Below are 24301 nucleotides of genomic sequence, written 5' to 3'. Positions count from 1 at the left end.
AGGAAGAAAAAAAAACTAAGTGAAAATTGAGTGAAAAAAAATCTACTCGTCTTGACATGTTAAGAGAAAGAGTGAACAAAGCAAAACAATAAGGAATGAAAATGATTAACTATATATGAAGAAGAAGAGGAAGAGGAAGAGGAAGAAAAAAAAGGATGAAAACAGCAAGAAAATGAAAAATAACTGAGAAAGAATGAAAAAAAGTGAAAAATGAGTGAAAAAAAAATCTATTTGTGTTGGGAAAAAAAAATTAAAAAAAATAAAATAAAAATAAAATAAAAATAAAAGAAGAAGAAGAAGAAGAAGAAGAAGAAGAAAAAAAAAAGGATGAAAACAGCAAGAGAAAACACACTGACCAAGAAATAGCGATCGACTAGAGTAAAAAATACCCAATAATAACAATAACAATAATAACAATAATAATAATGATAAATGTAATGAGGAACCAACACGAACATAAAATAAAAACACGAATATATATAAAAAACACAAATACCAAAAAATTAACACGAATCAAATAACAACTTGTGCCGTACGCGTTAAAATTAGTATGTCACGTTTTTTAAGGGTTCTGTGTATTGGGGTGCGAGGGTGGGGGAAGGTGTGAGAGAGAGGGGGGTGAGGTGGGGTGGTGGGAGGCTGTATGGAGGGGTAAGGTCATGGGGTGGGGGTAGTATTGGGGTGAGAGGAGGATAATGGGGTGGGGTGAATGATTGAAGGGAGAGGTCTTGACGGTAAGGAAAGGGGAGGTTAAAATTGGGGAGTGAGAGGGGAATGGGGTGATGGGAGGGGAGGTTAAGGATGGGGAGTGAGAATGGGGAGAGGCTGTGGGGATGGGGAGGGAGTAAGAGAGGGTGGGGAGTTACATCAAGGGGAGGGAATTGGGGATTTAGGTGGGGGATGGGGAGGTAAGCAGTATTTGGGGTGTAAAGGTGAGGTGGGTTTGGGAGTGGGAGGAAGGGGCGAGGAAAGGGGGGGATAATCCAGAACCCTACACAGTCTTATATGGCGGTGGTGTGTGTGGTGTGGGTGTGTGGGGGAGGGGGTGAATGGGGAGGGGAGAAAGGGGAGTAAAGAGAGAGGGGGGGAGAGGGGAAGGGGAGGGGAAAGAGGGTGAAGGGGAGGGGAAAGAGGGGAGTAAAGAGGAGGGGAGAGGGAGGAGTAAAGAGAGAGGAAGGGAAGGGGAGTAAAGAGGGAGGGGAGGAGGTGAATGGGGAGTAAAGAGAAGGGGAGGGGAAAGAGAGGAAGTAAAGAGGAAGGAGGTGATTGGGGAGGGGAGAAAGGGAAGTAAAGAGAGAGGAAGGGAAGGGGAGGGGAAAGAGAAGGGGGGAGGGGAAGGGGAGGGGAGAGGGGAGTAAAAAGAGAGGGGGGGGGGGGGGTTGGCGTGCATATATAAAGAGTTAAAGAGATGCACGGATGACTAACTTCATCCACTACTGTTCTCTTGCTGTTCATCCATCTATATTTATCTATCTATGTTCATCCATTTATCTATTGTCATACACACCATTCCCAGGATATTTGACCACATAGACTTGGCCTTGGTTTTGACAGGGCTATGATTTGGCTATAGAGATATTTGACAGAGAAGTGATTTGACCTTGATTTTGACAGGACGATTTGGCTTTAGAGAGATTTGACAGTGCATTGATTTGCCCATTAGATTTGCCCTTGGTTTTGACAGGACAATTTGGCTATAGATATTTGACAGAGCCTTGAAGATTTGGCCTAGAATTTGACAGGACAATTTGGCTATATAGAGATTTGACAGAAAAATGATTTGGGCTTGATTTTGACAGGGCTATGATTTGGCTATAGAGATATTTGACAGAGCAATGAGTTAGCTTGATTTTGACAGGACGATTTGGCTTTAGAGAGATTTGACAGAGCATTGATTTGACCACTAGATTTGGCCTTGGTTTTGACAGGGCTATGATTTGGCTATTAGAGATTTTTGACAGAGCATTGATTTGACCATTAGATTTGGCCATAGGAGTCTGCCTTGCATTTGACAGGATGGTGATTTGGCTATAAAGAATCAACCTTACTTTTTGACAACTATCCTTCTGCCTTGCATTTGACAGAACATGAATTTGGCCATAAGAATCAACCTCACTCTTTGACAACCATCCATCCGCCTTGCATTTGACAGAACATGAATTTGGCCATCAGAATCATCCTCACTCTTTGACAACTATCCTTCAGCCTTGCATTTGACAGAACATGAATTTGGCCATCAGAATCAACCTTACTTTTTGACAGAACATGAATTTGGCCATCAGAATCACCCTTACTTTTTGACAGAACATGAATTTGGCCATCAGAATCACCCTTACTCTTCGACAACCATCCTTCAGCCTTGCATTTGACAGAACATGAATTTGGCCAGCAGAATCACCCTTACTTTTTGACAGAACATGAATTTGGCCATCAGAATCACCCTTACTTTTTGACAGAACATGAATTTGGCCATCAGAATCACCCTTACTTTTTGACAGAACATGAATTTGGCCATCAGAATGAATCAACCTTACTTTTTGACTGAACATGAATTTGGCCATCAGAATCACCCTTACTTTTTGACAGAACATGAATTTGGCCATCAGAATGAATCAACCTTACTTTTTGACAGAACATGAATTTGGCCATCAGAATGAATCAACCTTACTTTTTGACAGAACATGAATTTGGCCATCAGAATCACCCTTACTTTTTGACAGAACATGAATTTGGCCATCAGAATCACCCTTACTTTTTGACAGAACATGAATTTGGCCATCAGAATCACCCTTACTTTTTGACAGAACATGAATTTGGCCATCAGAATCACCCTTACTTTTTGACAGAACATGAATTTGGCCATCAGAATCACCCTCATATTTTTACACGATCGCTAAAATGGACTACAAAATCCGGCCACAATTTCGTCAACCGTTCATATTTTTTTGCTCCTCTGTTGAAAGTTTCCGTGGTTGGCCTTCCCCTTGACATGTGTGTGGAGGGGTGGGTGAATGGTGTGTACGAGAGAGGGGGGCGGAGGTGCATCCAGCCCGTCTATCCATCCATTTGTCTACTCATCCATCTAGCTATCACTGGTCTTGGCCTCTGAACTAACTCTCCGTTCTTGTGGAGGTGTGAGATAGATGGAAATTGATATGTAAGAGAGATCGACAAGATGGATGGAAAGTTAAAAGAAAAATGAAGAAAAAGATGGAAAATGGTCTACTAGAGAGAGATAAAGATAGAGATAGTTGAAGAAGAAAGAGTAAAGAGGATGGAAAACTGTGATCTACCTGAGAGAGAGAGTTAGAGAGAGATAGAGAGATAGTTAAAAGATGAAGAGGATGGAAAACTGTGATCTACCTGAGAGAGAGAGTTAGAGAGAGTTAGAGAGATAGTTAAAAGATGAAGAAAAGAGGAAAAAAATATGGAAAACAACAACCAATTAGAGAAAGAGAGAGAAAGCAAAAATAATAGGGAAAAATATGTTAAGTAAAGAAACTATTAAGAGAAAGATAAGGAGATACAGATCAAGAAATAATTAAAAGAAGAAGAAGAAGAAGAGAAAATATGGAAGAAGAGGGAGAAAAGGAAGGGAGAGAGAGACAAGGGGAGAAATAGTTAAAAGAAGAAGAAGAAGAAAAATGAAGAGAAATAGGGAAGAGGAGGGAGAAGAGATAGACAGATAGAGAGAGAGATAGCCAAAACGAAAAATAAGAAAGCAAAAGAAAATAACCAACAAACTATTATAGAAAGACAGACAGAAATATAGATAGGTAGATAAAGAGAGAGAGAGGGAGGGAGAGAGGAATTTCCAGGCGCCCAGACTCGTAACAGGTAACTATAACATTCAGGTGCAGAGACAGGTGTGAGGGAGTGCAGGTGTCTGGTCTAAGCCATGCCCCAGACACACTATACACCTGTCGAGGGCCGTCCACCACCTCGCATGCACAGGTGAGCTAAACGGACGAACTAACGCACTAACGCTAACATTCCTCGTTAACCTGTTCTTTTTTTTCCTTCCTTTGTTTTACCTTTCTGCTGCTTCCCTTTCTCCTTTTTTTTGTTTGTTTTCTTGTGGTTTTCCTTCCCTTCCCTTCCTTCCTTTCTTTCTTTCTTCCTTTAAATATTCCTTTTTTTCCCTTCCTTCTTTCCTTCTTTGGCTATTTCTTTTCTTTCCTTCCCTTCCTATCTTCCTTCCTTCCTTCTTTCTCTACACATTCCTTTCCCTTCCTTCCTTCCTTGGCCATTTCTCTCCTTCCCTTTCCTTCCTTGGCCATTTCTCTCCTTCCCTTTCCTTCCTTGGCCATTTCTCTCCTTTCCTTTCCTTCCTATCTTCCTTCCTTCCTTCCTTCTTTCTCTACACATTCGTTTCCCTTCTTCCTTCCTTCCTTGGTCATTTCTCTCCTTCCCTTTCCTTCCTTTCTATCATAAGACATTCGTAACTTTCTCTTCCTATTCTTTCCTTTCCTTTCATCTCCTTTCTTTATCTTTCAATTCCTTTCTTCCCTCTTTTCCTATCCTTTCTTTCCTTCCCTGTCATTCCATTCCTCACCTTCTTCCCTTTCTTTAACTTTCCTTTCATCTCCTTTCTTTCTCTATCTTTCAATTCCTTTCTTTCCCTCTTTTCCCTCCTTCCCTTGTTATTCCATTCCCCTCCTTCCTTCCTTCGTTCCTTTCTTCTTCCCTTTCTCTCCACCATCGTCATCCACCTTCTTCATCCACCATTTTCTACACCTCCATATCTATTCCTGTCTTTAGCAATACCTTTTTTTATAGCCTTTGACACCCATCTACACCACCCAGTACCCTTCTACACACCCTATCATCACAAGTAACACCCATCACCTTCACCCATTACCTTCTACGCTTCCCCATTTAGCTTTCTTTACCTCACTTCCATTTCCTTTCCCTTCCTTCTCTAGAGTTCCCCAGAGTAACCCCATATCTCTCTCCCTCTCTCTCTCTCTCTCTCTCTCTACACACACACACATATATACACACAGCAGCCTACCCTTCACAACCCCTACACACAAAAAACACAACACCTATACATTTAAAAACACAAACACAAAAGCCGTCAAACACTCCCCAATTCCCTTACACACACTTCCCCTATTTCCCCGTAAAGCAGGTCACCCTATTTACACACTTTCCCAATTTCCCCTACACACAGTTCCCTCGTAGTTGCCTTTCCTTTATGTATCCAATTCCTTCCCTTGTATTCCCCCTCCCTTCCATGTTTGCCCCAGTGCCCCCTCCACCCGCCTGCCCGCTTACCTTGGACAGGGCGGCATTTTGGGCACTCTGCTGTAGGTTCCAGTAGGCGGGTTGTGTGCTGGGGTCGCTTGGCACTTGCACAGGTAATCCGGCACTCTTCTGGGCCTTGGTTAGCTCCTGCTCTAATTGTATCACCTGTGGAGTAAGGTGAGGTGAGGCAGGTTGGTTGGGTAAGGTAAGGTTAGGTTAGGTTAGGTTAAGTGAGGTGAGGTAGGGAAGGGAAGGGAAGGAATTTATTGTTTTGAGGGAGGGATGGAAGGAGAGAAATGGAGATAGAAATGAAGAGAGAGGGAGGGAGGGAAGAAGAAAAATGAAGGGAGTAGGGATAAAGGAGAGTAATGGAGGAGGAGGAGGAGGAGGAGGAGGAGGAGGAGTGAATAGCAGGAAAAGAAAAGAATGGGGAGAGAATGAGTGTTAAAGGAAGGAAGGAAGGAAGGAAGGGAAAGAAATGGCAAATTCAAGGAAAGAAATGTCCAAGGTGAGGTAGAGGAAGGGAAGGAAGAAAGAGGAAAGGGGAGGGAAGGAGTGTTGAAGGAAGGAAGGAAGGGAGGGAAAGGAATGGAAAGTTCAAGGAAAGAAATGTCCAAGGTGAGGTGAGGAAGGGAAGGAAGAAAAAGGAAAGGGGAGGGAAGGAGTGTTGAAGGAAGGAAGGAAGGAAGGAAGGGAATGGCTAGTTCAAGGAAAGGAATAAGGAGAGGGAAGGAGAGAAATGTCCAAGGTGAGGTGAGGTAGGTTGGTTGGGTAAGGAATTCATTGTTTTGGAAAAGGAAGGAAAGGAAAAGAAGGGGAAGGGAATGTGTGTTGAAGGAAGGAATGAAGGAAGGGAGGGAAAGGAATGGAAAGTTCAAGGAAAGAAATGTCCAAGGTGAGGTGAGGTAGGGGAAGGTAAGGTAAGGTAAGGGAAGGGAAGGGAAGGGAAGGAGTGTTGAAGGAAGGAAGGAAGGGAATGGCAAGTTCAAGGAAAGGAATAAGGAGAGGGAAGGAGAGAAATGTCCAAGGTGAGGTGAGGCAGGGGAAGGTAAGGAAAGGGAAGGAAAGGGAAGGAAAGGGTTTGGAAAAGGAAGGAAAGGAAAAGAAAGGGTGAGGGAATGTGTGTTGAAGGAAGGAAGGAAGGAAGGAAGGGAATGGCTAAAAGAGAATGAGAGATAGCAAATAAGATTAAGTGAAAGCAATATCCAGAGAGGAAGACTCTTAAAAAAAGCAAGAAAAAGCCAGACCAAACAAGACATATAAGACAGACAAGAGACCAAAAGAAAGGCATAGACAGATATAGGTGCAAAAAAGAGAAATAGACGGATTTAGGAAACAATAGAGAAAGAGAAACAGAGATGAAAGGAAGGAAAACAGAGAGAGAGAGAGAGAGAGAGAGAGAGAGAGAGCAAGTGAGAGAGACAGATTAAGAGAGATAAAAGGAACAGAAGAGAGAGAGAGAGAGAGACAAACTTCAATACTCACCCTGTCCTGCCAAAAGTTAGAGAGACAGACAGATAGACACGGAGACTCACCCTGTCCTTGAGAGCCTTGACGAGAGCGTTGTAGTGTGAGTCTTTGTCCTCCAGCTGCGTGATGTGATACTCCTCCCGGTGCAGGAAGTCACGCTCACGGCCCTGGTACTCTGGGGGGGGGGGGCAAGGTGGTGTTAGAAGTATATGTATATGGAAAAAATAAATAAAAATAAAAAAGAAAAGGTGTTGGGAAAAGAAAAAGCGAAGAAAATATGAAAAACGTTGTCACTCGGGGGTGGGTGGGTGGGGGTAGGGGGGGGTGGGGGGTTAGGAGTGTTAGAAGTATGGGAAAAAACAAATAGAAAGGTAATAAAGGAAAGGTGTTGGGGAAAAAAAAAGAGGAAAAAAAATAAGAAGAGAAAAATGTGAAAAAAAAGTCGTCCCCAAAAATAACTGCTAAATAGAAATGTCACCAAAATAATAATAGATAAATGTCACTAAAAGAATGGAAATAAAAAAGAAAAGGAAGGGAAGGTGAGGTGAGGTGAGGTGAGGTGAGGTGAGGTGAGGTGAGGTGAGGTGAGGTAGTCGTACACACTCTTCCTCACCTTTGATAATCTTCTTGGCCTTGTAATACTTCTTCTCCAGCACGATGAACTGTCCCTGTGACTGTTCCAACATGTCCTGGTACGTGGCCACCTCCGTCTCTTTGGTCTGCAGCTTGGTGTCCAGCTCCGACATCTTGCCCTGGGCCTCCATCAGCTGGGCCGTGTACTGGGTGTTCTCCGATACCACCTTCTCCATCTCCAGCAGCTGTGGGAGGGAGGGCAGGGAGGGAAGGTTAGGGGAGGTGTGTGTGTGTGTGTTACCTTGTTGTTCCTCCCTAACTGTATTATTTTAGAGGTGAGTCAAAGCTTGTAGTGCCCCATTTTCTGAAATTACCGTACTGGACGGTGTCGTAAGACGCACTTATTTTTCAAAATATGACTAAGAAAACTAGCATGCGTCTTGGGTGCTCAATGTTGCATTAAGTGTAACCTACTCGCCCCGGCAGTCTTATGTAATTCACCGCGGCCTGATCACGAGTTGGACTTGCAATTGCCAGCAAGTAGCCTCCAGACATGGGCAAGCTCATGCTCATTATAGTGTATCTCTGGGTACTGCCAGGTCTACACACACCAAACACCACATCCCCCTTGCTCAAGGGGGACAGTAACCACCCCCAGTCAACAGAAAGAATCTGGCCTGAGCGGGGCTCGAACTGCTGCCTGTCAGGCCGTGAAGCCTGGCAGCACAGGGCTCAAACACTACTGAGCTACCGGAGTGGTGTGACGACAGGGAAACTCTCACGGCATCTACTGTTACTGTGTTGTGTTGGTGTTGCTCTTGGAGTGGGAGTTACCAACTTTTGGAATATATGTCCAGGCACAATGTGTTAATATTACTGGCAACTTTTTTTTTTTTTTTGTGTGTGTGTGTGTGTTGTAGAGGTGGTGAGGTGATGACGATAATGATGCATCTCTCTACACTCACCGTCATCTTCAGTTTGGTAATCTCGGCTTCAGCGATGGCATTCCTGTACTGGACCTGTGTAGAGGGGAAGGAAGGGGAGACAGAAAAAAGAGAAGGGAAAAAATCAGAGGAGGTCAAGGAGAGAAAGAAAGGAAAAAAAAGCTGAATTATTGAAGCATCAAGTCCTTACTTCTACCTTACTTTTAATTACTTATATGTTACTTTACTTCATTACTTCAGATATTAATTTACTTTATTACTTAAAATATCATACCAACACTTATCACCTCCCTCAACTCTCATTTTCTACATCTCCTACTATCATTTTTTTTACCTTCTACTTTTCTATTTATTTTCTTACCTATCTTCATCACCTTCATCTTCATATCATTTTCTAGTTTTAGTTTCCCCATTATCTTTTTTTTCACCTTTCTACACAAATTAAATCACCTGTCACACCCTTCTACACCCCCCTATCTTTATTTGTCTATCTTTATCTTTCTTCAACCATCATTTTCTACTTTCAAATTTTTTTTTTCACCTTTCTACACAAATTAAATCACCTGTCACACCCTTCTACACCCCCCTATCTTTATTTGTCTATCTTTATCTTTCTTCAACCATCATTTTCTACTTTCAAATTTTCATCATTATCTTTTTTTTTGCCTTTCTACGCGAACTAAATCACCTGTCACACCCTTCTACACCCCCCCTATCTTTATTTGTCTATCTTTATCTTTCTTCACCCATCATTTTCTACTTTCAAATTTTCACCATTATCTTTTTTTCCGCCTTTCTACACGAACTAAATCACCTGTCACACCCTTCTACACCCCCCTATCTTTATTTGTCTAACTTTATCTTTCTTCACCCATCATTTTCTACTTTCAAATTTTCACCATTATTTTTTTTCACCTTTCTACACTAACTAAATCACCTGTCACACCCTTCTACACCCCCCCTATCTTTATTTGTCTATCTTCATCTTTCTTCACCCATCTCTTCAACCATCATTTTCTACTTTCAAATTTTCACCATTATCTTTTTTCACCTTTCTACACTAACTACATCACCTATCACTCCCTTCTACATTCCCCCCCTATCTTTATCATTCTTCACCCACTTCCTCCTCTTCAACTATCACTTTCTACATTTTTAATCTACTGCCATCTTCACTAATGTTTTTTTTACCCTCTTACCCCCTTCTATATCACCTATCATTATCAGAATCATCTTTTCACTCATCTACTCTTCAACTGTGATTTTCTACATTTCTAAATCCATTCTTATCTTAACCAATATCTTTCTAACTTCCTTCTACACTATCTACACAACCCTATCTTCATCACCTATCAAAATTCATCACCGACCTCCTTTAATTAACTATCATTTTCTAAACTTATCCATTTCCTTTTAACACCCATTCACACCACCTATCATCCTTCTACACACCCTATCTTTATCACCCATCACTTTTTACACTCTATATCAAGTTCTATCTTCACCAATCTTTTTTTTTTAAACCCTTCTACATCATCCACTCCCCCTCTACATCACCCTTCTTCAATTATCATTCTCTACGATTTTATAACCACTATCTTTTTCAACACCCTTTTTACACTCTTCTTCACCCATCTACACCACCCAGTACCCTTCTACACACCCCTATCGTCATCACAAACAACACCCATCACCTATCTTCACCCATACCTTCTACACTTTTTCATTCACCTCTATCTTCATTACCATCTATTTCACACCCATCTCCAGCACCATCACCCTTCTACACATCCCTATCGTCATCACCAGCAACACCCATCACCCGTTTTCATCAATCACCTTCTACACTTTAACATTTACCTCTTAACTTCATTACTATCAATTTTACACCCATCTACACCATCCACTACCCTTCTACATCACCTATCTTCATCAACGATCACTTTCTACATCTCCATTCTAATCTACTTTTATTTTCAACACTATTTCACACCCATCTACACCACCTACTACCTCTCAACATCACCTATCTACACCACCACCACCATCATCACCCTTCTACATCACCTATCTTCATCACCCATCACTTTCTACATCTCCATTCTAATCTACTTTTATTTTCAACACTATTTCACACCCATCTACACCACCACCATCATCATCACCCACCTCCTTCAACTTCAGCTTCAGGACCCCAACATCCGCATCGGGTGAGACATCCGAAGCGTCACCCTCCAGTTCGAACACTTCCGGCGGGGGGGAGGAGGTGTGGTCGGGGGAGGTAGGTCCTGATCCCCCGCTGCCCCCACCCACTACCACGCCCCCCTCCATGTACCCGTAGTGGTGGTGGTGGTGGGGGTGGTGGTGGTGCGGGTGGTGGGGGTGGTGGGGGAGGTCATCGGAGCGGCTGTTGTCCTCAGAGGGGGAGGAGAGGGTGTCGTAGAAGCCGTGGGTCGCGTGTGGGTCGTAGTCTGGCCCACCTAATGCTCGGCGCCTCTCCTCACGCTCTCGGTCAGCCTGGGGAGCGATAGACTGCTTTAGAGGGGACGGAAGGGATGGAAAGGGAAGGGAATGGTAGGGTAGGGTAGGAAAGGGAATGGTAAGGAAGGGAAGGGTAGGGTATGGAAGGGAAGGGAAGGCAAGGAAACAGATGGGAAGGGGATGGGAAGGGTAGAGAAGGGGATAGGAAGGGTAGAGAAGGGAATGGTAAGGAAGGGAAGGGAATGGTGGGGTAGGGATGGAAATGGTAAGGAAGGGAAGGGAAGGGAAGGGTAGGGAAAGGAATGGTAAGGAAGGGAAGGGAATGGTGGGGTAGGGAAGGAAATGGTAAGGAAGGGAACAGAAGGGAAGGAAAGGGAAGGGAACAGAAAGGAAGGGAAAGGTAAGGAAGGGAAGGGAAGGGAAGGGGAGGAAACAAAAGGGAAGGGAATGTTAGGGAAGGAAAAGAAAAAGTAGGGAAGGGTGCAGAAGGGAAGGGAAGGGAACAGAAGGGAAAGGGAGGGAAGGGTAGAGAAGGGTATGATAGGGAAAGGAAGGGAAGGGATGGAAACTTTTAGATTTACATAGATTGACACAGATATTCAGAGCAGACGATATCTCTTCTATCCTCAAAAATACTAAATTGTACTTGCTAACTTATTCTCTCAAGACTCTATCTACACTTAAAAATACTGAATTGACCGGCTAACTTATCCTACCACTACCACTACCAATACCAGACACTAATACCACAACCAGGTAGATTTGTTCAGTGTATGCCTCTGTTTTCGATGTTGTCCTAATCTTTCCAAAGCTAAAGACTTATATCAATCTTTCCAATTACATTTCCATCCTTTCCCTTCCTTTCCCTACCCTACCCTTCTCTACCCTTCCCTCCCTTTCCCTTCTATTCCCTTCCCCTCCTTTCCCTACCTTTCCCTTCCCTTCTGTTTCCTCCCCTTCCCTTCCCTTCTGTATCCTACCCTTCCCTTCTGTTTCCTACCCTTCCCTTCTGTTTCCTCCCCTTCCCTTCCCTTCTGTACCTCTATCCTTCCCTTCCCTTCTGTTTCCTTCCCTTCCCTTCTGTACCTTACCCTTCCCTTCTGTTTCCTCCCCTTCCCTTCCCTTCTGTACCTCTACCCTTCCCTTCCCTACCTTACCCTTCCTTACCTTTCCCTTCCCTTTCCCTCCGTTCTGTATCACACACACTTCCGCTTCTCCACACTTTCCCACAACACTCCCACACTTCCCACACCTGTCACTGGGCCTAATACACAACCCTTTGATGAGCTAAATAAAACTAGGTAAATATACACAAATACACACACACTTCCATACCTTTCTCCTCCCTTCCTACACCTGTCAGTGGGCCAACACACCTCTGCATGAACTATTTGATAAGATACACACACACACACACACACAGACAGTCACTTATCTCCCCTTATCTGCATTCCTACACCTGTTACTGCCACACAAACACACACACGCACACACAGACACACATACCCCTTCCCATCCGTTCCCACACCCGTCACACACACTATCTGCATTCCCACACCTGTCCCTGCCACACGAACACACACACACATGCACACATACCCTTTCCCACCCGTTCCCACACCCGTCACACACACTATCTGCATTCCCACACCTGTCCCTGCCACACTAACACACACACACACGCACACAGGCACACATACCCCTTCCCATCTGTTCCCACACCCGTCACACCCCCACCACACACCTGTAGGGACTGTTTGATGAGCAGGGCCACCTCGCTGTTCTCTGGGTCCTTCTCTCGGCCGATGAGGAAGTGCACTTGCCCGCTGGTGTTCTTGAGCACGGACGCTGCGAAAACCTGCGTCACGCCCACCAGACTCTTGCCATCCACCTCAATGATCTGCGGAGTGGGTGGAAGATTGAGGATGTGGTGGTGTGGGGAAGTGGATGTGGAGGAATATGTGGACTGGGATGTTTTTTTTTTTGTTCCACTTCTGCTTTCTCCTCCTCCTCCTCCCTCCTTCCTTCTCCTTGTTAAGTACCACAAACGTCTCTTTTTTTATTTTTTATTTCCTTCTCACCCCTTGATCCATTTTTTTTCCTCCCTGTCCATCTCCTCCTCCTCCCTCCTTCCTTCTTTCTCCTCCTAAGTACCACAGATGTCTTCTATTTATTTCCTTCTCACCCCTTGATCCATTTTTTTTCCTCCTTGTCCATCTCCTCCTCCCTCCCTCCTTCCTTCTCCTCGTTAAGTACCACAAACGTCTCTTTTTTTTTTTATTTCCTTCTCATCCCTTTATCCATTTTTTTTCCTCCCTGTCCATCTCCTCCTCCTCCCTCCTTCCTTCTTTCTCCTCCTTAAGTACCACAGATGTCTTCTTTTTATTTTCTTCTCATCCCTTTATCCATTTTTTTTCCTCCCTGTCCATCTCCTCCTCCCTCCTTCCTTCTTTCTCCCTGTTAAGTACCACCCCTTTATCCACTTTTTTTCCTCCCTGTCCTCTCATTCTCCTTGTCTATCTCCTCCTTCTTCCTCCTCCTTGACCACCATTCACCTCTTCTTATGCCTTTTACCATCTTTTTCCTCCTTCTTCTCTCATCCACCTCCTCTTCCTCCTTTTCCTTCCTCTTCTTTATCCTCCACACACCTCTTGTTATATTTTCTTCCCAAACCTTTTAAAATTTTCTTCTCCTCCTCCTCCGTCTGTTTCTCTCATCCACCTCCTCCTCCTCCTTCTCCTTCATCTCTACATCCTCCTCCTTCCTTCTCCATCTCCCCCTCTTCCTGCACTCACCTGATCGTTAACCTGTATCCTTGCGTCCTTCTCCGTGGCTCCTCCAGGTGTGATAGTCTTGACGAAGATGCCCAGTTTCTCCACACCTGCGTCCGCTCCCACACCCATGCCGATGATGCTGAGGCCTAGTCCACCCTCGCCTGGATGGGGGGGGAGGAAAGAGGGTGGTTAGGGGCTTAGATGGGGTGTGGGTGAGTTGTTATGGGGTTGTTGGTTAATCATTTTTTTTATTGTTTTGGGTTTTGAAAGGAAGGTGGGAATATAGAGGAAGGAAAATGTGGTCGCAGTAATATAGGAAAATTGTTGTCTGTTTTTTATTTATTTTCCTTCTAATTCATTCTCTTATACTGTCATTTTCCTTGTCTATAATCTCTCCTTTCTTTCGTTCTCTTCTCTTTTCTGTGCTAACCCTCTACTCTCTCTTACTGATGTGTTCTTTTTAATTCTCTTCTTTTATCTAGGTAACTATCTACACTATCTTCAACACTCATTCTCTCTCTTTCACTCACTCCTTCTTTCCTCATTCACACTCACTCACTCTCTCACGCTCTCTCTCCCACCTTTGACGATCTCCACCGGGAACACGTCCATCTTCTCCACGCGCTTCTCCAGCTCGTACTCAGCGCTGGCAGCCACTGGGTCCACCTCGTCATTTTTCCGGTCGTACTCGGTGACGGAGTAAGTGCTGAACACCTGTGGGGGGGCGAGGAGGAGGACGGGTGAGATAAGGGGGAGGATAGGCAAGAGGGGGAATGGTGGGGGAGGAGGGGGAAGGGGGAGGATAGGCAAGATGGGGAATGGTGGGGGAGGAGGGGGAAGGGGGAGGATAGGCAAGATGGGGAATGGTGGGGGAGGAGGGGGAAGGGGGAGGATAGGCAAGATGGGGAATGGTGGGGGAGGGGAACAGTTCAGCAGGGGAGGGTGGGGAGGAGGGGTGGGAAGGAGTGTCCCAAAATCCACAAAACTTCTTAAAATCCCCAAATCCACAAAACTTCTTAAAATCCCCAAATCCACAAAACTTCTTAAAAATCCCCAAATCCACAAAACTTCTTAAAATCCCAAAATCCACAAAACTTCCTAAAAATCCCCAAAATCCACAAAACTTCTCAAAATCCCAAAATCCACAAAACTTCTTAAAAATCCCAAAATCCACAAAACTTCTAAAAAATCCCATAATCCACTAAACTTCTCAAAATCCCAAAATCCACAAAACTTCTTAAAAATCCCAAAATCCACAAAACTTCTTCAAAATCCCACAATCCACAAAACTTCTTCAAAATCCCAAAATCCACAAAACTTCTTAAAAATCCCAAAATCCACAAAATTTCTTCCTCCATCCACCTGTGTCTCATTACATCCCTGCCCCGTTATCTCACCTGGACGGGCTGCGTGGAGAAGGTGAGCTTGGTGTGAGGGTGGAAGGGGATGGCGGGGTCATCATCCTCGTCCTCGTCCTCCTCGGGGATCCCGGGAACCTCCACCCAGAAGTGTCCGTCTTCAAGGTAGTGAACACCGTCTTCCACCAACACCTGCGGAAGGGGGTGAAGAAGGTGAGGTGTGATTGTGGTTTCCCCCTTTTCCTTTTCCTTCCTTATCTTTTTCCAACTCCCTTCTCCTTTCTTCTTTTTATTACTATTATTATTACAAGCTTCCGTCTTCCCTTCTTTTTCCTCCACTAACACCTGCAGAAGGGATGAAGAAGGTGAGGTGTGATTGTGGTATTCCCCTTTCCTTTTCCTTCCTTATCTTTTTCTGACTCCCTTCTCCTTTCTTCTTTTTATTACTATTATTATTACAAGCTTCCTTCTTCCCTTCTTTTTCCTCCACTAACACCTGAGGGAGGGATGAAGAAGGGTGAGGATTGATTATGGTTTTTCCCTTTTCCTTATCTTTTTCCTTGTTGCCGATATAACCTTGACAGACAGACGCCCTTCTCCTATCTTCTTATTACTATAATTATTTTCTTCCCTCCTTCTCCACTAACACCTGTAGAAGTGGATGAAGAAGGTGAGCCATGGTTTTAGTTTCCCTCTTTTTCCTTGTTTTCCTTGCTGTCAATATTACCTTGAGACACTCTTTTCCTTTCCTTTCCTTTTTTCCGTCCTTTTTCCTCCACTAACACCTGCGGGAGTGGATGAAGAAGGGTGAGGAGTGATTCTGGTTTCCCCTTTTTCCCTTTCCTTCGTTATCTTTTTCCGGCACCCTTCTCCTTTCTTCTTTTTATTACTATTATTATCATATGGTTCCTTCTTCCTTTCTTCTTCATTCTTTCCTTCATTATCAACATCATCGCACTGTGTTATTCCTTCCTTCTTCATCCTATCTTTTTCCTCGTTCTCAAGGTTATCATCGCTGACCTTCTTCTTCTTCCTCCTCCTTCTCCTTCTTCTTCCTCATGTCCATCATCACAAGCTTTTCTATATCATCACAATCTCCTTCACCCTCCTTCCCATCACTATCTCCCCATCTTCACCCATCACCACAATCATCTAACTATCACCATCAAATATCTCCCCTATCATCACCATCACCACCATTCCTCATCTCCTTTACCTATCACCATCAAATAAGTCCTCCCCTCCTATCACCATCACCACCATCATCACCACTATCTACATCAACACCCATTCCTCACCTCCTTCACCTTCAAACAAGTCCTCCCTTCCTATCACCATCACCACTATCTACATCACCACCACCACCATCACCCGTTCCTCACCTCCTTCACCCGCGTCACCTGGAACCCGTCACCCGCCACACCCACACCCGAGGCCTCCGATGAGTCATGCTCCGAGGGCACATCTTCGGGGCTCAGCGGGGAGGTCAGCGCCCCATCATACTCATCCCCCTGCCCCGACGTGGTGTAGTGGGGCGGCACGGGGGGAGGGGTGGGCTCCTGGGTGGTGGGGGGCTGCTGGGGGGTGAAGGTGTGGGGTGCGTCGGTCTTGGTGGGGGAGAGGAGAAGCACGATCTCTTGCGCCTCCTCGTCGGATAGCACCCCATGCGTCTCTCTGGGAATGGGGAATGGGGTTAATTGGGGGTTAATGGGTAGGGGGTTGTATAATGGGGATGATGTAATGGGGGTGATTTCAGCTCATTAAAATCAAACTAATGGGGTACTTTTTAGTCTATTAAGAAAACTATTACATAAGTTATTTCTTTCTAAAACCAGAGATGTTAAGAGGATGTTTTTTTTCTGTATACCTGATTGATGTTTGTTATACCTGTAAATTCTGGTTATGTATAATTAATAACTACTACTATTACTGATACTATTAACCCGGTAGCAGCGGGGATCATGTTTCTTAATGGTCCCTCCAAGCGAGAAAAATGAGTAAAAATCATCACTCACAAAAACCATTTCATAATATATATCAACGCATTTGTGATCAGTTTATGCATCATCTATTTTTGGGGGTTTATATCATGGCACAAATTTGGCCCGTCGCTGCTACACGGTAAAGCCACAAATTTGGCCCATTGCTGGTACATGGTAAAGCCACAAATTTGGCCCATCGCTGGTACACGGTAAAGCCACAAATTTGGCCCATTGCTGGTACACGGTAAAGCCACAAATTTGGCCCGTCACTGCTACACGGTAAAGCCACAAATTAGGCCCGTCACTGCTACACGGTAAAGCCACAAATTAGGCCCTTCGCTGGTACACGGTAAAGCCACAAATTTGGCCCGTCACTGCTACACGGTAAAGCCACAAATTTGGCCCGTCGCTGGTGCATGGTAAAGCCACAAATTTGGCCCGTCGCTGCTATACGGTAAAGCCACAAATTTGGCCCATCGCTGCTACACAGTAAAGACAAATTAGGCCCGTCGCTGCTACCGGGTTAATGCCTATGGAAAACTCGACAAAGTTCAGTCAAATATCAGGAAAAAAATATGAAAAAAGGCTGTAAAGATTAGTAATTAGACGTATGAATAAAAATTAATTATAACAAGTGGAAAAGTGTGTGTGTGTGTGTGTGTGTGTGTGTGTGTGTGTGTGTGTGTGCGTGTTCAAATGGTCCTGCTGGTATTTTCAGTTTTTGCATCACCGGTGACATCATACTAAACACACCATGCAGAGGTTAATGCAATACTACACAAGACACTATGCAATCTGTTCCCCCTGAAAAACCATCATGTCATTTCCATACAGAAGAAGAGACACAGAATTATTATAGATCCTTTTAACCTATTGTCTTTTTTAATGCATCAATATTCAATGCAAAACCAATCAAATCTCGTATATCTAATCTCTCCAGAACAGAATGCTTGAAATAATAATAATAATAATAATAATAATAATAATAATAATAATAATAATAATAATAATAATAATAACAATAATGATGCAAGAGAGGTGACAACAGCCCATCACAAAAGGAGAAGAAATTGGAAGGGGAAATAATCATATCCACAAAAAAAAAAAAAAATAATAAATAAATAAATAAAAAAATAAAAAAATAAATAAATAAATAAATAAATAAATAAATAAATAAAAAAAATAAAAAAGCCTTAACTATAAAAAAAAAAAAAAATATATACCCTTGACAGAAAAAGAGAATCATATCTAACAGGAAAATAAATGAAGAAGAATCTAGACCCTTAACGGATGAAAAGAAGAAATCAAATCCTTAACAGAAGAAGAAAATGGTAAGAAAAGAGAGAAAAGAAAAAGATAATAAAGAAAGATAAGAAAAGAGACATAATTTTTACCCCAGCGGAAAAAAGACAAAGAAAATAAAAGAAAAAGATCACGTCCTTAACAGAAAAAAAGAAAGACAATTAAAGAAAGAAAGACATAATTTTTACCCTAACAGAAAAAAAAGACAAAGAAAATAAAAGAAAAAGATCACGTCCTTAACAGAAAAAAAGAAAGAAAATTAAAGAAAGAAAAGAAAGACATCATTACCCTAACAGAAAAAAAAGATCAATAAAATAAAATAAAAAGATCACATCCTTATTAGAAAAAAAGGAAGATAATATGGAAAAAACAAACAAAAAAAGTCATTACCCAAAACAGAAAAAAAGAAAGAAAAGAAAAGAAAAACATCATATCACTAACAAAAAAAAAAGTAGCTTCAGAAAACACTAGTCACAATTTTTTTCTAACCTTCTAACAAACATTACCCACCACTCCAAAATCCACTCACCCACACTCTCCACTCACCTTGCTCTACTCTCCACAATGCTGCAGGTTACAGGGCATTCAGGCAGGCAGGCGGCAGGCAGGCAGGCAGGTGGGAGGGTAGGTGGGTAGGCAGGCAGGCAAAGAGGGAGGTACGAAGGTAAGGGAGGAATATATATTAACGGGTTAGTGCGAGAAGCTAAGCTCTAATCGGGGAGGGAATGAAGGTAACGGGAGGGAGGGAAAGGGAGAGGAAGATAGGTAGGGAGGGAGAGATGTAGGTAAATAGGTAGGGAAGGAAATAGGTAGAAGGTAGAGAAGGGTAGGTATGGAGATAAGAGATGTAGGTAAGGTAAGTAGACAGAGGTAGATAGGTTAGGTAAGTAGGTTGAGATACTGATAGGTTAGTAGGGAGGAAATGTAAGGTAAGGAAGGAAGGAAGGAGAGGATGGAAGAAAGGAAGGAAGGAAAGAAGGAAGGAAGAAGAGAGGAAAGGAAGAAAGGGAAGGAAGGAAAAGAGGGAAGGAAGAAAGGGAAGGAAAGAAGGGAGGAAGGAAGGAAAGGAAGGAAAGAATTAAGGTGGGAAGGAAGGAAAAAGGGAAGGAAGGAAGAAAGGAAGGAAGGAAAGAAGGTGGGGAAAAAGGGAAGGAAAAGAAAGTAGGAAGGAAAAAGGGAAGGAAAGGAAGGAAGGAAGGAAGGAAAAAAGGAAAAAAGAAGGAAGGAAGGAAAGAAGGAAGGAAGGAGAGAAGGGAGGAAGGAAAGAAGGAAGGAAAAAGGGAAGAAAAGGAAAGAAGAAAGGAAGGAAAGAAGGAAGGAAGGAAAAAGGGAAGGAGAGAAGGGAGGAAGGAAAGGAAGGAAGAAAAGAAGGAAAGAAAGGAAGGAAGGAAGGAAGGTAGATAGAAACAGAGGTAGAGATAGATAAATAGGAAGGGAAACAAAGGAATCAGAGAGAGAGAGAGAGAGAGAGAGAGAGAGAGAGAGAGAGCATTCTATCCTTCCGTTTTAGGTCACAACATCAAATTAGTCAAGTTCATCGAGTCAATTCAATCAACTCTTCTCCGTTCCTACGAGACATGCACTCAACAACAACAACAGCAACAACAACAACAACAACAACAAGTCCATTAATATTACTGAAGGGAAGGAACATAAAGAGAAAAAAAGAGCTACTGTATTAATGAGTTAGACAAATATACTTAATTACTTCTACACTACAATTACTTTTATCATTACTTTAGAGGGATTAATGACACTTGGCAACACACAACATAGAGTACTTGCTCAAGGGATTAATTGGCAAACACACGCACACACGCACACACGCACACACACACACGATATATAGTAATGAGGTTATGTAATTATAGGGTCTGATGATGCCTGGTTGATATTATGTAACTGTAATAATAATAATGATAATAATAGTAATAATAATTGTATGACTACTATGGATGATATACTGAAGTTAATAGTAAAAATAAATGATAGTTACAGGCTCTTAACTATTGTCTGGGCCTACTACTACTACTACTACTACTACTACTAATAATAATAATAATAATAATAATAATACTTCTACGACTATCAAATTTGCAGTCAACTAAAAACTTCATAAGATTAAAATAGACAAAAAAAAGGCAAAATAAATAAATAAATAAATAAATAAAAATAAAAAAGGACTAATAAACTAAACATAGGGTAAAAAGAACTAAGAAAAATAAATATAAATTCGTGAAATAAAAAAATAAAAAATAAAAACTTAATCAGGGTCAGAAAGTTATCCAGGTGAGGTCAAGTAAAAAATAAAGTGAGGTCATAGGTCATCTAAGTAAGGTTAAGGTCATCTACGGGGGTCAATCAGGGTAAAAAAAAGTCATCCAGGTGAGGTCATGTTATTAAAAAAGTGAGGTCATGGGTCATCTACAGGGGGTCAAAGGTCATCCATGTAGGGTCAAGATCTTTAAAATCAGATCGAGGGTCATTAAAGACTGGTCATGGGTCAAATAAATAAGGTCAAGGCTATCAGAAGAGGTCAAAAGACACGCTAAGTTAGGTCAAAGGTAATCTATGTGGGGTCAGTGTCATAAGGTCATCTACAAGGGGTCATAAGTCATCAGAAGAGGTCAAAAGATACGCTAAGTTAGGTCAAAGGTCATCTACGAGGGGTCAGGATCATAAGGTCATCTACAAGGGGTCATAGGTCATCATAGGTCATCCCTTACTTGGCACTGAGCAGCTGCTGGGCCTCCTCGGCGGTCATCACCTCAGGGTCGGAGGGGGCGGGGGACGGGGCAGCGGCGGCGGCAGTGGTGGTGGGGGCGGGCCGTGGGGGATGGGGGCGGCAGGGGTTCGGGGTCTGAGCCATTGGTGGAGGGGCGTGTCGCTCGGCGGGGGCGCAACCAACCCCTCCACTGTCATGGGGGCCGTGCAGAACTGTAAAGAGGAGGGGGGTGAGTGGGGGGTGATGGGTGGGGGGTGGAGGGGGTACTGGGGTGATAGGGGTAGAGGTGATGGGGTTGGGGGTAAGGATGATTGTGGTAGTAAGGGGGAGATGGGGGGGAAGGATGGGGTGAAAGGGGTGATGAGGTATTGGATGAGAGGTGATGGGGATGGGGAGAGAGTGAGTGTGAAAGTAAGGGGGGTGAGGGGGGTGAGAAGGGTTAGTGGGGATGATGGGTGGGGGGTTGAGGGGGTACTGGGTGATGTGGGAGGTGGTGGGGATTGGGGGGGAGAGGTGATGGGGTGAAGGGTGGGGGGTGATCGGAGGTAATGGGGGGGTGATTGGGGGGTGATGGGAATGAGTGGATAGGTGATACGGGTGTGGGAGTAGGTGTGGGATATGAAAAAGGTGATGGGGAGGGAAAGTGGGGGGTGAGGGATAGGGGAATGGGGTAGCGGGTGAAGGGGGTCATGGGTGGGGGGTGAGTGATAAGTGGATGGGGTGATGGGGGAAACGGGGTGATAGGGATGAGGTGTAAATATAAGAGGGATGATGATGGGTGGAGTGGGGAGATGGGGTGATAAGGGAGGGAGTAGGGATGTGAATAGGGTGATGGGGAGAAAGGGTTGAGTGGGATGATGGGGAGAAAGGGTTGAGTGGGATGATGGGGAGAAAGGGTTGAGTGGGATGATGGGGAGAAAGGGTTGAGTGGGATGATGGGGAGAAAGGGTTGAGTGGGATGATGGGGAGAAAGGGTTGAGGGGAGGGGAGGGGAGGGGAGGGGGGAGAGGGTAAAGAACACACACACACACACACACACACACACACACACAGCAATCACCAAATTAAGAATATACAACACGAGTTAACGAAAAAAAAAAAAACTGAACGACTAATAAAGAAATAACTAATACCAGAAAATAAAACAGGAAAAAAAAAACATAGAAATGGTTACTAATAAAACCAACTAATAAAACGAAATGAGAACAGAAGCATTAACAAAAAGCATGATAATAGATATAATAGAAAAAATTACTTATATTCAAACGAGCATTCATATCCTTTCATCATCAACAACAATAACAACAACAATACTGATTAATACAACATTGATGCAGAAACAAAGAAAGAAAGGAATTTAAGGAAGGAAGGAAAGGAAGGAGGAGAGAAAGATGAGAGGAAGGAAGGAAGGAAAGGAAGGAAGGAAGGTTAAAGGAGGGAAGGGAGGAGAGAAAGATGGAAGAGGAAGGAAGGAAGGAAAGGAAGGAGTAGAGAAAGATGAGAGGAAGGAAGGAAGGAAAGGAAGGAAGGTTAAAGGAGAGAAGGGAGGAGAGAAAGATGGAAGAGAAAGGAAGGAAGGAAAGGAAGGAGGAAGAAAAGACTAAGAAAGATGGGAGAGGAAGGAAGGAAGGAAGGAAGGATGGAATGGAAAAATAAAGAATGAATTAAAAAGAGGAAGGGACGGGGAACAGGATGAAAAGAAAGAATGAAAGAAAGAGGGGAAGGGAGGAAAAGAAAGATAGTCAGAGATGGAGATAAAGGGAAAGAGCGCAAAGGGTTCAAGAAAAGAAAGGAGAGGAAGAAAACGAGGGAGGGAAGGGTTACTATGCTACTCCAAGAAAAAAGACAAATACTAAAGGGAGAAAGAAAAAGAAACAGAAGGAATTATATAAAAAAAAAAACCACACAGAGGAATAGAGGGAAGAAAAGAATTAAGACAGTAAGGCAGAAATCCAGAAAAAAAGAAAGAAAAGGAGAGAAAGACAAATAAAAGTGGAAAGCAGGAAAAGTAAGAAAAGGGAAAAAACGCTTAGAGGTATGGATGATAGATAAGGAAGAAACACCGAAAAAAACACAAGTAACAAAAAATGCAACACGATGACGCAAGTGAGTTCGTAAGACTTCAGCTTCACTAACAAAAGATGACGGGTAGCTACTCCTGTTGTTGACGTTGTTGTTGTTGTTGCTAGCACAGGGTGACTCACAGCAACACAGCCGCCTCAAGTACAGCATGTCACAGACCCACACAGCCATGATAGAGAACTTGTCTGTGTAGCTAAATGTCTGTCTGTGTACGTGTCGAGTTCTGTTTCCGTCTTTTTCTGTGGTTTCCTTTATCTGTGGGTTTGCATTTCACAGACCCACACAGCCATGATAGAAAACTTGTCTGTGTAGCTAAATGTCTGTGTCTGTTTGGTATGTCTGTGGTGGAGTTCTGTTTCTGGCTTTTTCATTGGCTTCGTTTATCTGTGGGTTTGCATATAACAGACCCACACAGCCATGATAGAGAACTTGTCTGTGTAGCTAAATGTCTGTGTCTGTTTGGTATGTCTGTGGTGGAGTTGTCTCTGGCTTTTTCATTGGCTTCGTTTATCTGTGGGTTTGCATTTCACAGACCCACACAGCCATGATAGAGAACTTGTCTGTGTAGCTAAATGTCTGTCTGTGTACTCGTCTGTGGTGGAGTTGTTTGTCTTTTTCTTGGGCTTCGTTTATCTGTGGGTTTGCATATAACAGACCCACACAGCCATGATAGAAAGCTTGTCTGTGTAGCGAAATGTCTGAGTCTGTGTCTGTCTGTCTTTGGTGAGGTTCCGTTTTTATCTCGTCTGTGGTTTCTTCAATCTATGTCTGTTTTCTCTTGTTTCTTCTTTATTCTTTTGTTTGTCTACTTCTTGTTTTCGGTTTTGTTTGCCTTGTCTGTCTGTCTTGTCTGTATTTCTGTATCTCTTACTTTCCAACTCTCTTTTTTTTGCTTGTTTCTAATCGCTTTTTGGGGACTGGTCTGACTGGTTCTGTTTATGTCTGTTTGTCCGTCTGTCTTGGTGTGTGTCTGTTTAGATGTTCTCTCTCTTTCTGTGGGCCTGTCTGTCTTGGTGTGTGTCTGTTTAGATGTTCTCTCTCTTTTTCTGTGGGCCTGTCTGTCTTGGTGTTCGTCCCCCTTCCTGTCCTTTTTTTCTTAATGTTTTTTTTTTATTTTGATGTTTTCTCTCGTTTTTTGTGGACTATTTTTTTTCCTTTCTCTGCCTCAATCTGTTCGTTTTCATTCTTCCATTCTTTTTCTAAACTGTATCCACACTTTCATTACTCTTCTCTCTCTCTCTCTCTCTCTCTCTCTCTCTCTCTCTCTCTCTCTCTCTCTCTCTCTCTCAGTTCTCGGATTTTGGTGGTGAGGGGCTGATAGTGGTGATGATTAAGATGTGTCAGTAATCTCTCTCTCTCT

General features: G+C 43.2%; 2 protein-coding genes and 2 long non-coding RNA genes across 9 annotated transcripts in view; all 4 read right to left on the bottom strand.

Annotated features, from left to right (window-relative positions):
* LOC126986218 (neurabin-1-like) overlaps positions 1 to 20964 on the bottom strand; it is a 63367-nt gene extending 42403 nt beyond the window's left edge. For 5 of the 6 annotated variants that reach the window (XR_007739410.1, XM_050842192.1, XM_050842193.1 and 2 more), the window contains exons 1-12: positions 20861 to 20964; positions 18681 to 18701; positions 16233 to 16524; positions 14890 to 15042; positions 14074 to 14206; positions 13514 to 13653; positions 12463 to 12618; positions 10407 to 10754; positions 8259 to 8312; positions 7334 to 7538; positions 6786 to 6895; positions 5281 to 5415 (exon numbers count right to left, since the gene is read on the bottom strand). Coding sequence is in view for 5 of the 6 variants with exons in the window: in XM_050842192.1 (XP_050698149.1) it covers positions 5281 to 5415; positions 6786 to 6895; positions 7334 to 7538; positions 8259 to 8312; positions 10407 to 10754; positions 12463 to 12618; positions 13514 to 13653; positions 14074 to 14206; positions 14890 to 15042; positions 16233 to 16524; positions 18681 to 18701; positions 20861 to 20898 (1785 nt within the window). In the remaining variant the exon portion in view is untranslated. The remainder of the gene's footprint in view (positions 1 to 5280; positions 5416 to 6785; positions 6896 to 7333; positions 7539 to 8258; positions 8313 to 10406; positions 10755 to 12462; positions 12619 to 13513; positions 13654 to 14073; positions 14207 to 14889; positions 15043 to 16232; positions 16525 to 18680; positions 18702 to 20860) is intronic. The other variant, XM_050842190.1, reaches the window with a different exon arrangement.
* Positions 1186 to 5272, bottom strand: LOC126986223 (uncharacterized). Its single transcript, XR_007739422.1, has 3 exons — positions 3364 to 5272; positions 2664 to 3293; positions 1186 to 2331 (listed from the first exon to the last, which is right to left on the bottom strand). It is a non-coding gene; the product is annotated as an uncharacterized LOC126986223 (long non-coding RNA).
* Positions 9548 to 10382, bottom strand: LOC126986225 (uncharacterized). Its single transcript, XR_007739424.1, has 2 exons — positions 10305 to 10382; positions 9548 to 10160 (listed from the first exon to the last, which is right to left on the bottom strand). It is a non-coding gene; the product is annotated as an uncharacterized LOC126986225 (long non-coding RNA).
* Positions 20898 to 24301, bottom strand: part of LOC126986013 (uncharacterized) — a 13508-nt gene continuing 10104 nt past the window's right edge. Inside the window, exon 3 of the mRNA XM_050841698.1 lies at positions 20898 to 21071. Within this exon, the coding sequence (XP_050697655.1) occupies positions 20898 to 21071 (174 nt within the window). The remainder of the gene's footprint in view (positions 21072 to 24301) is intronic.

The sequence above is a fragment of the Eriocheir sinensis genome, chromosome 61 (assembly GCF_024679095.1).
Source record: "Eriocheir sinensis breed Jianghai 21 chromosome 61, ASM2467909v1, whole genome shotgun sequence".
Taxonomy (NCBI): Eukaryota; Metazoa; Arthropoda; class Malacostraca; order Decapoda; family Varunidae; genus Eriocheir; species Eriocheir sinensis.
Note: the sequence above shows the minus strand (reverse complement) of the source record. Positions and strands in the feature narration are given on the sequence as shown.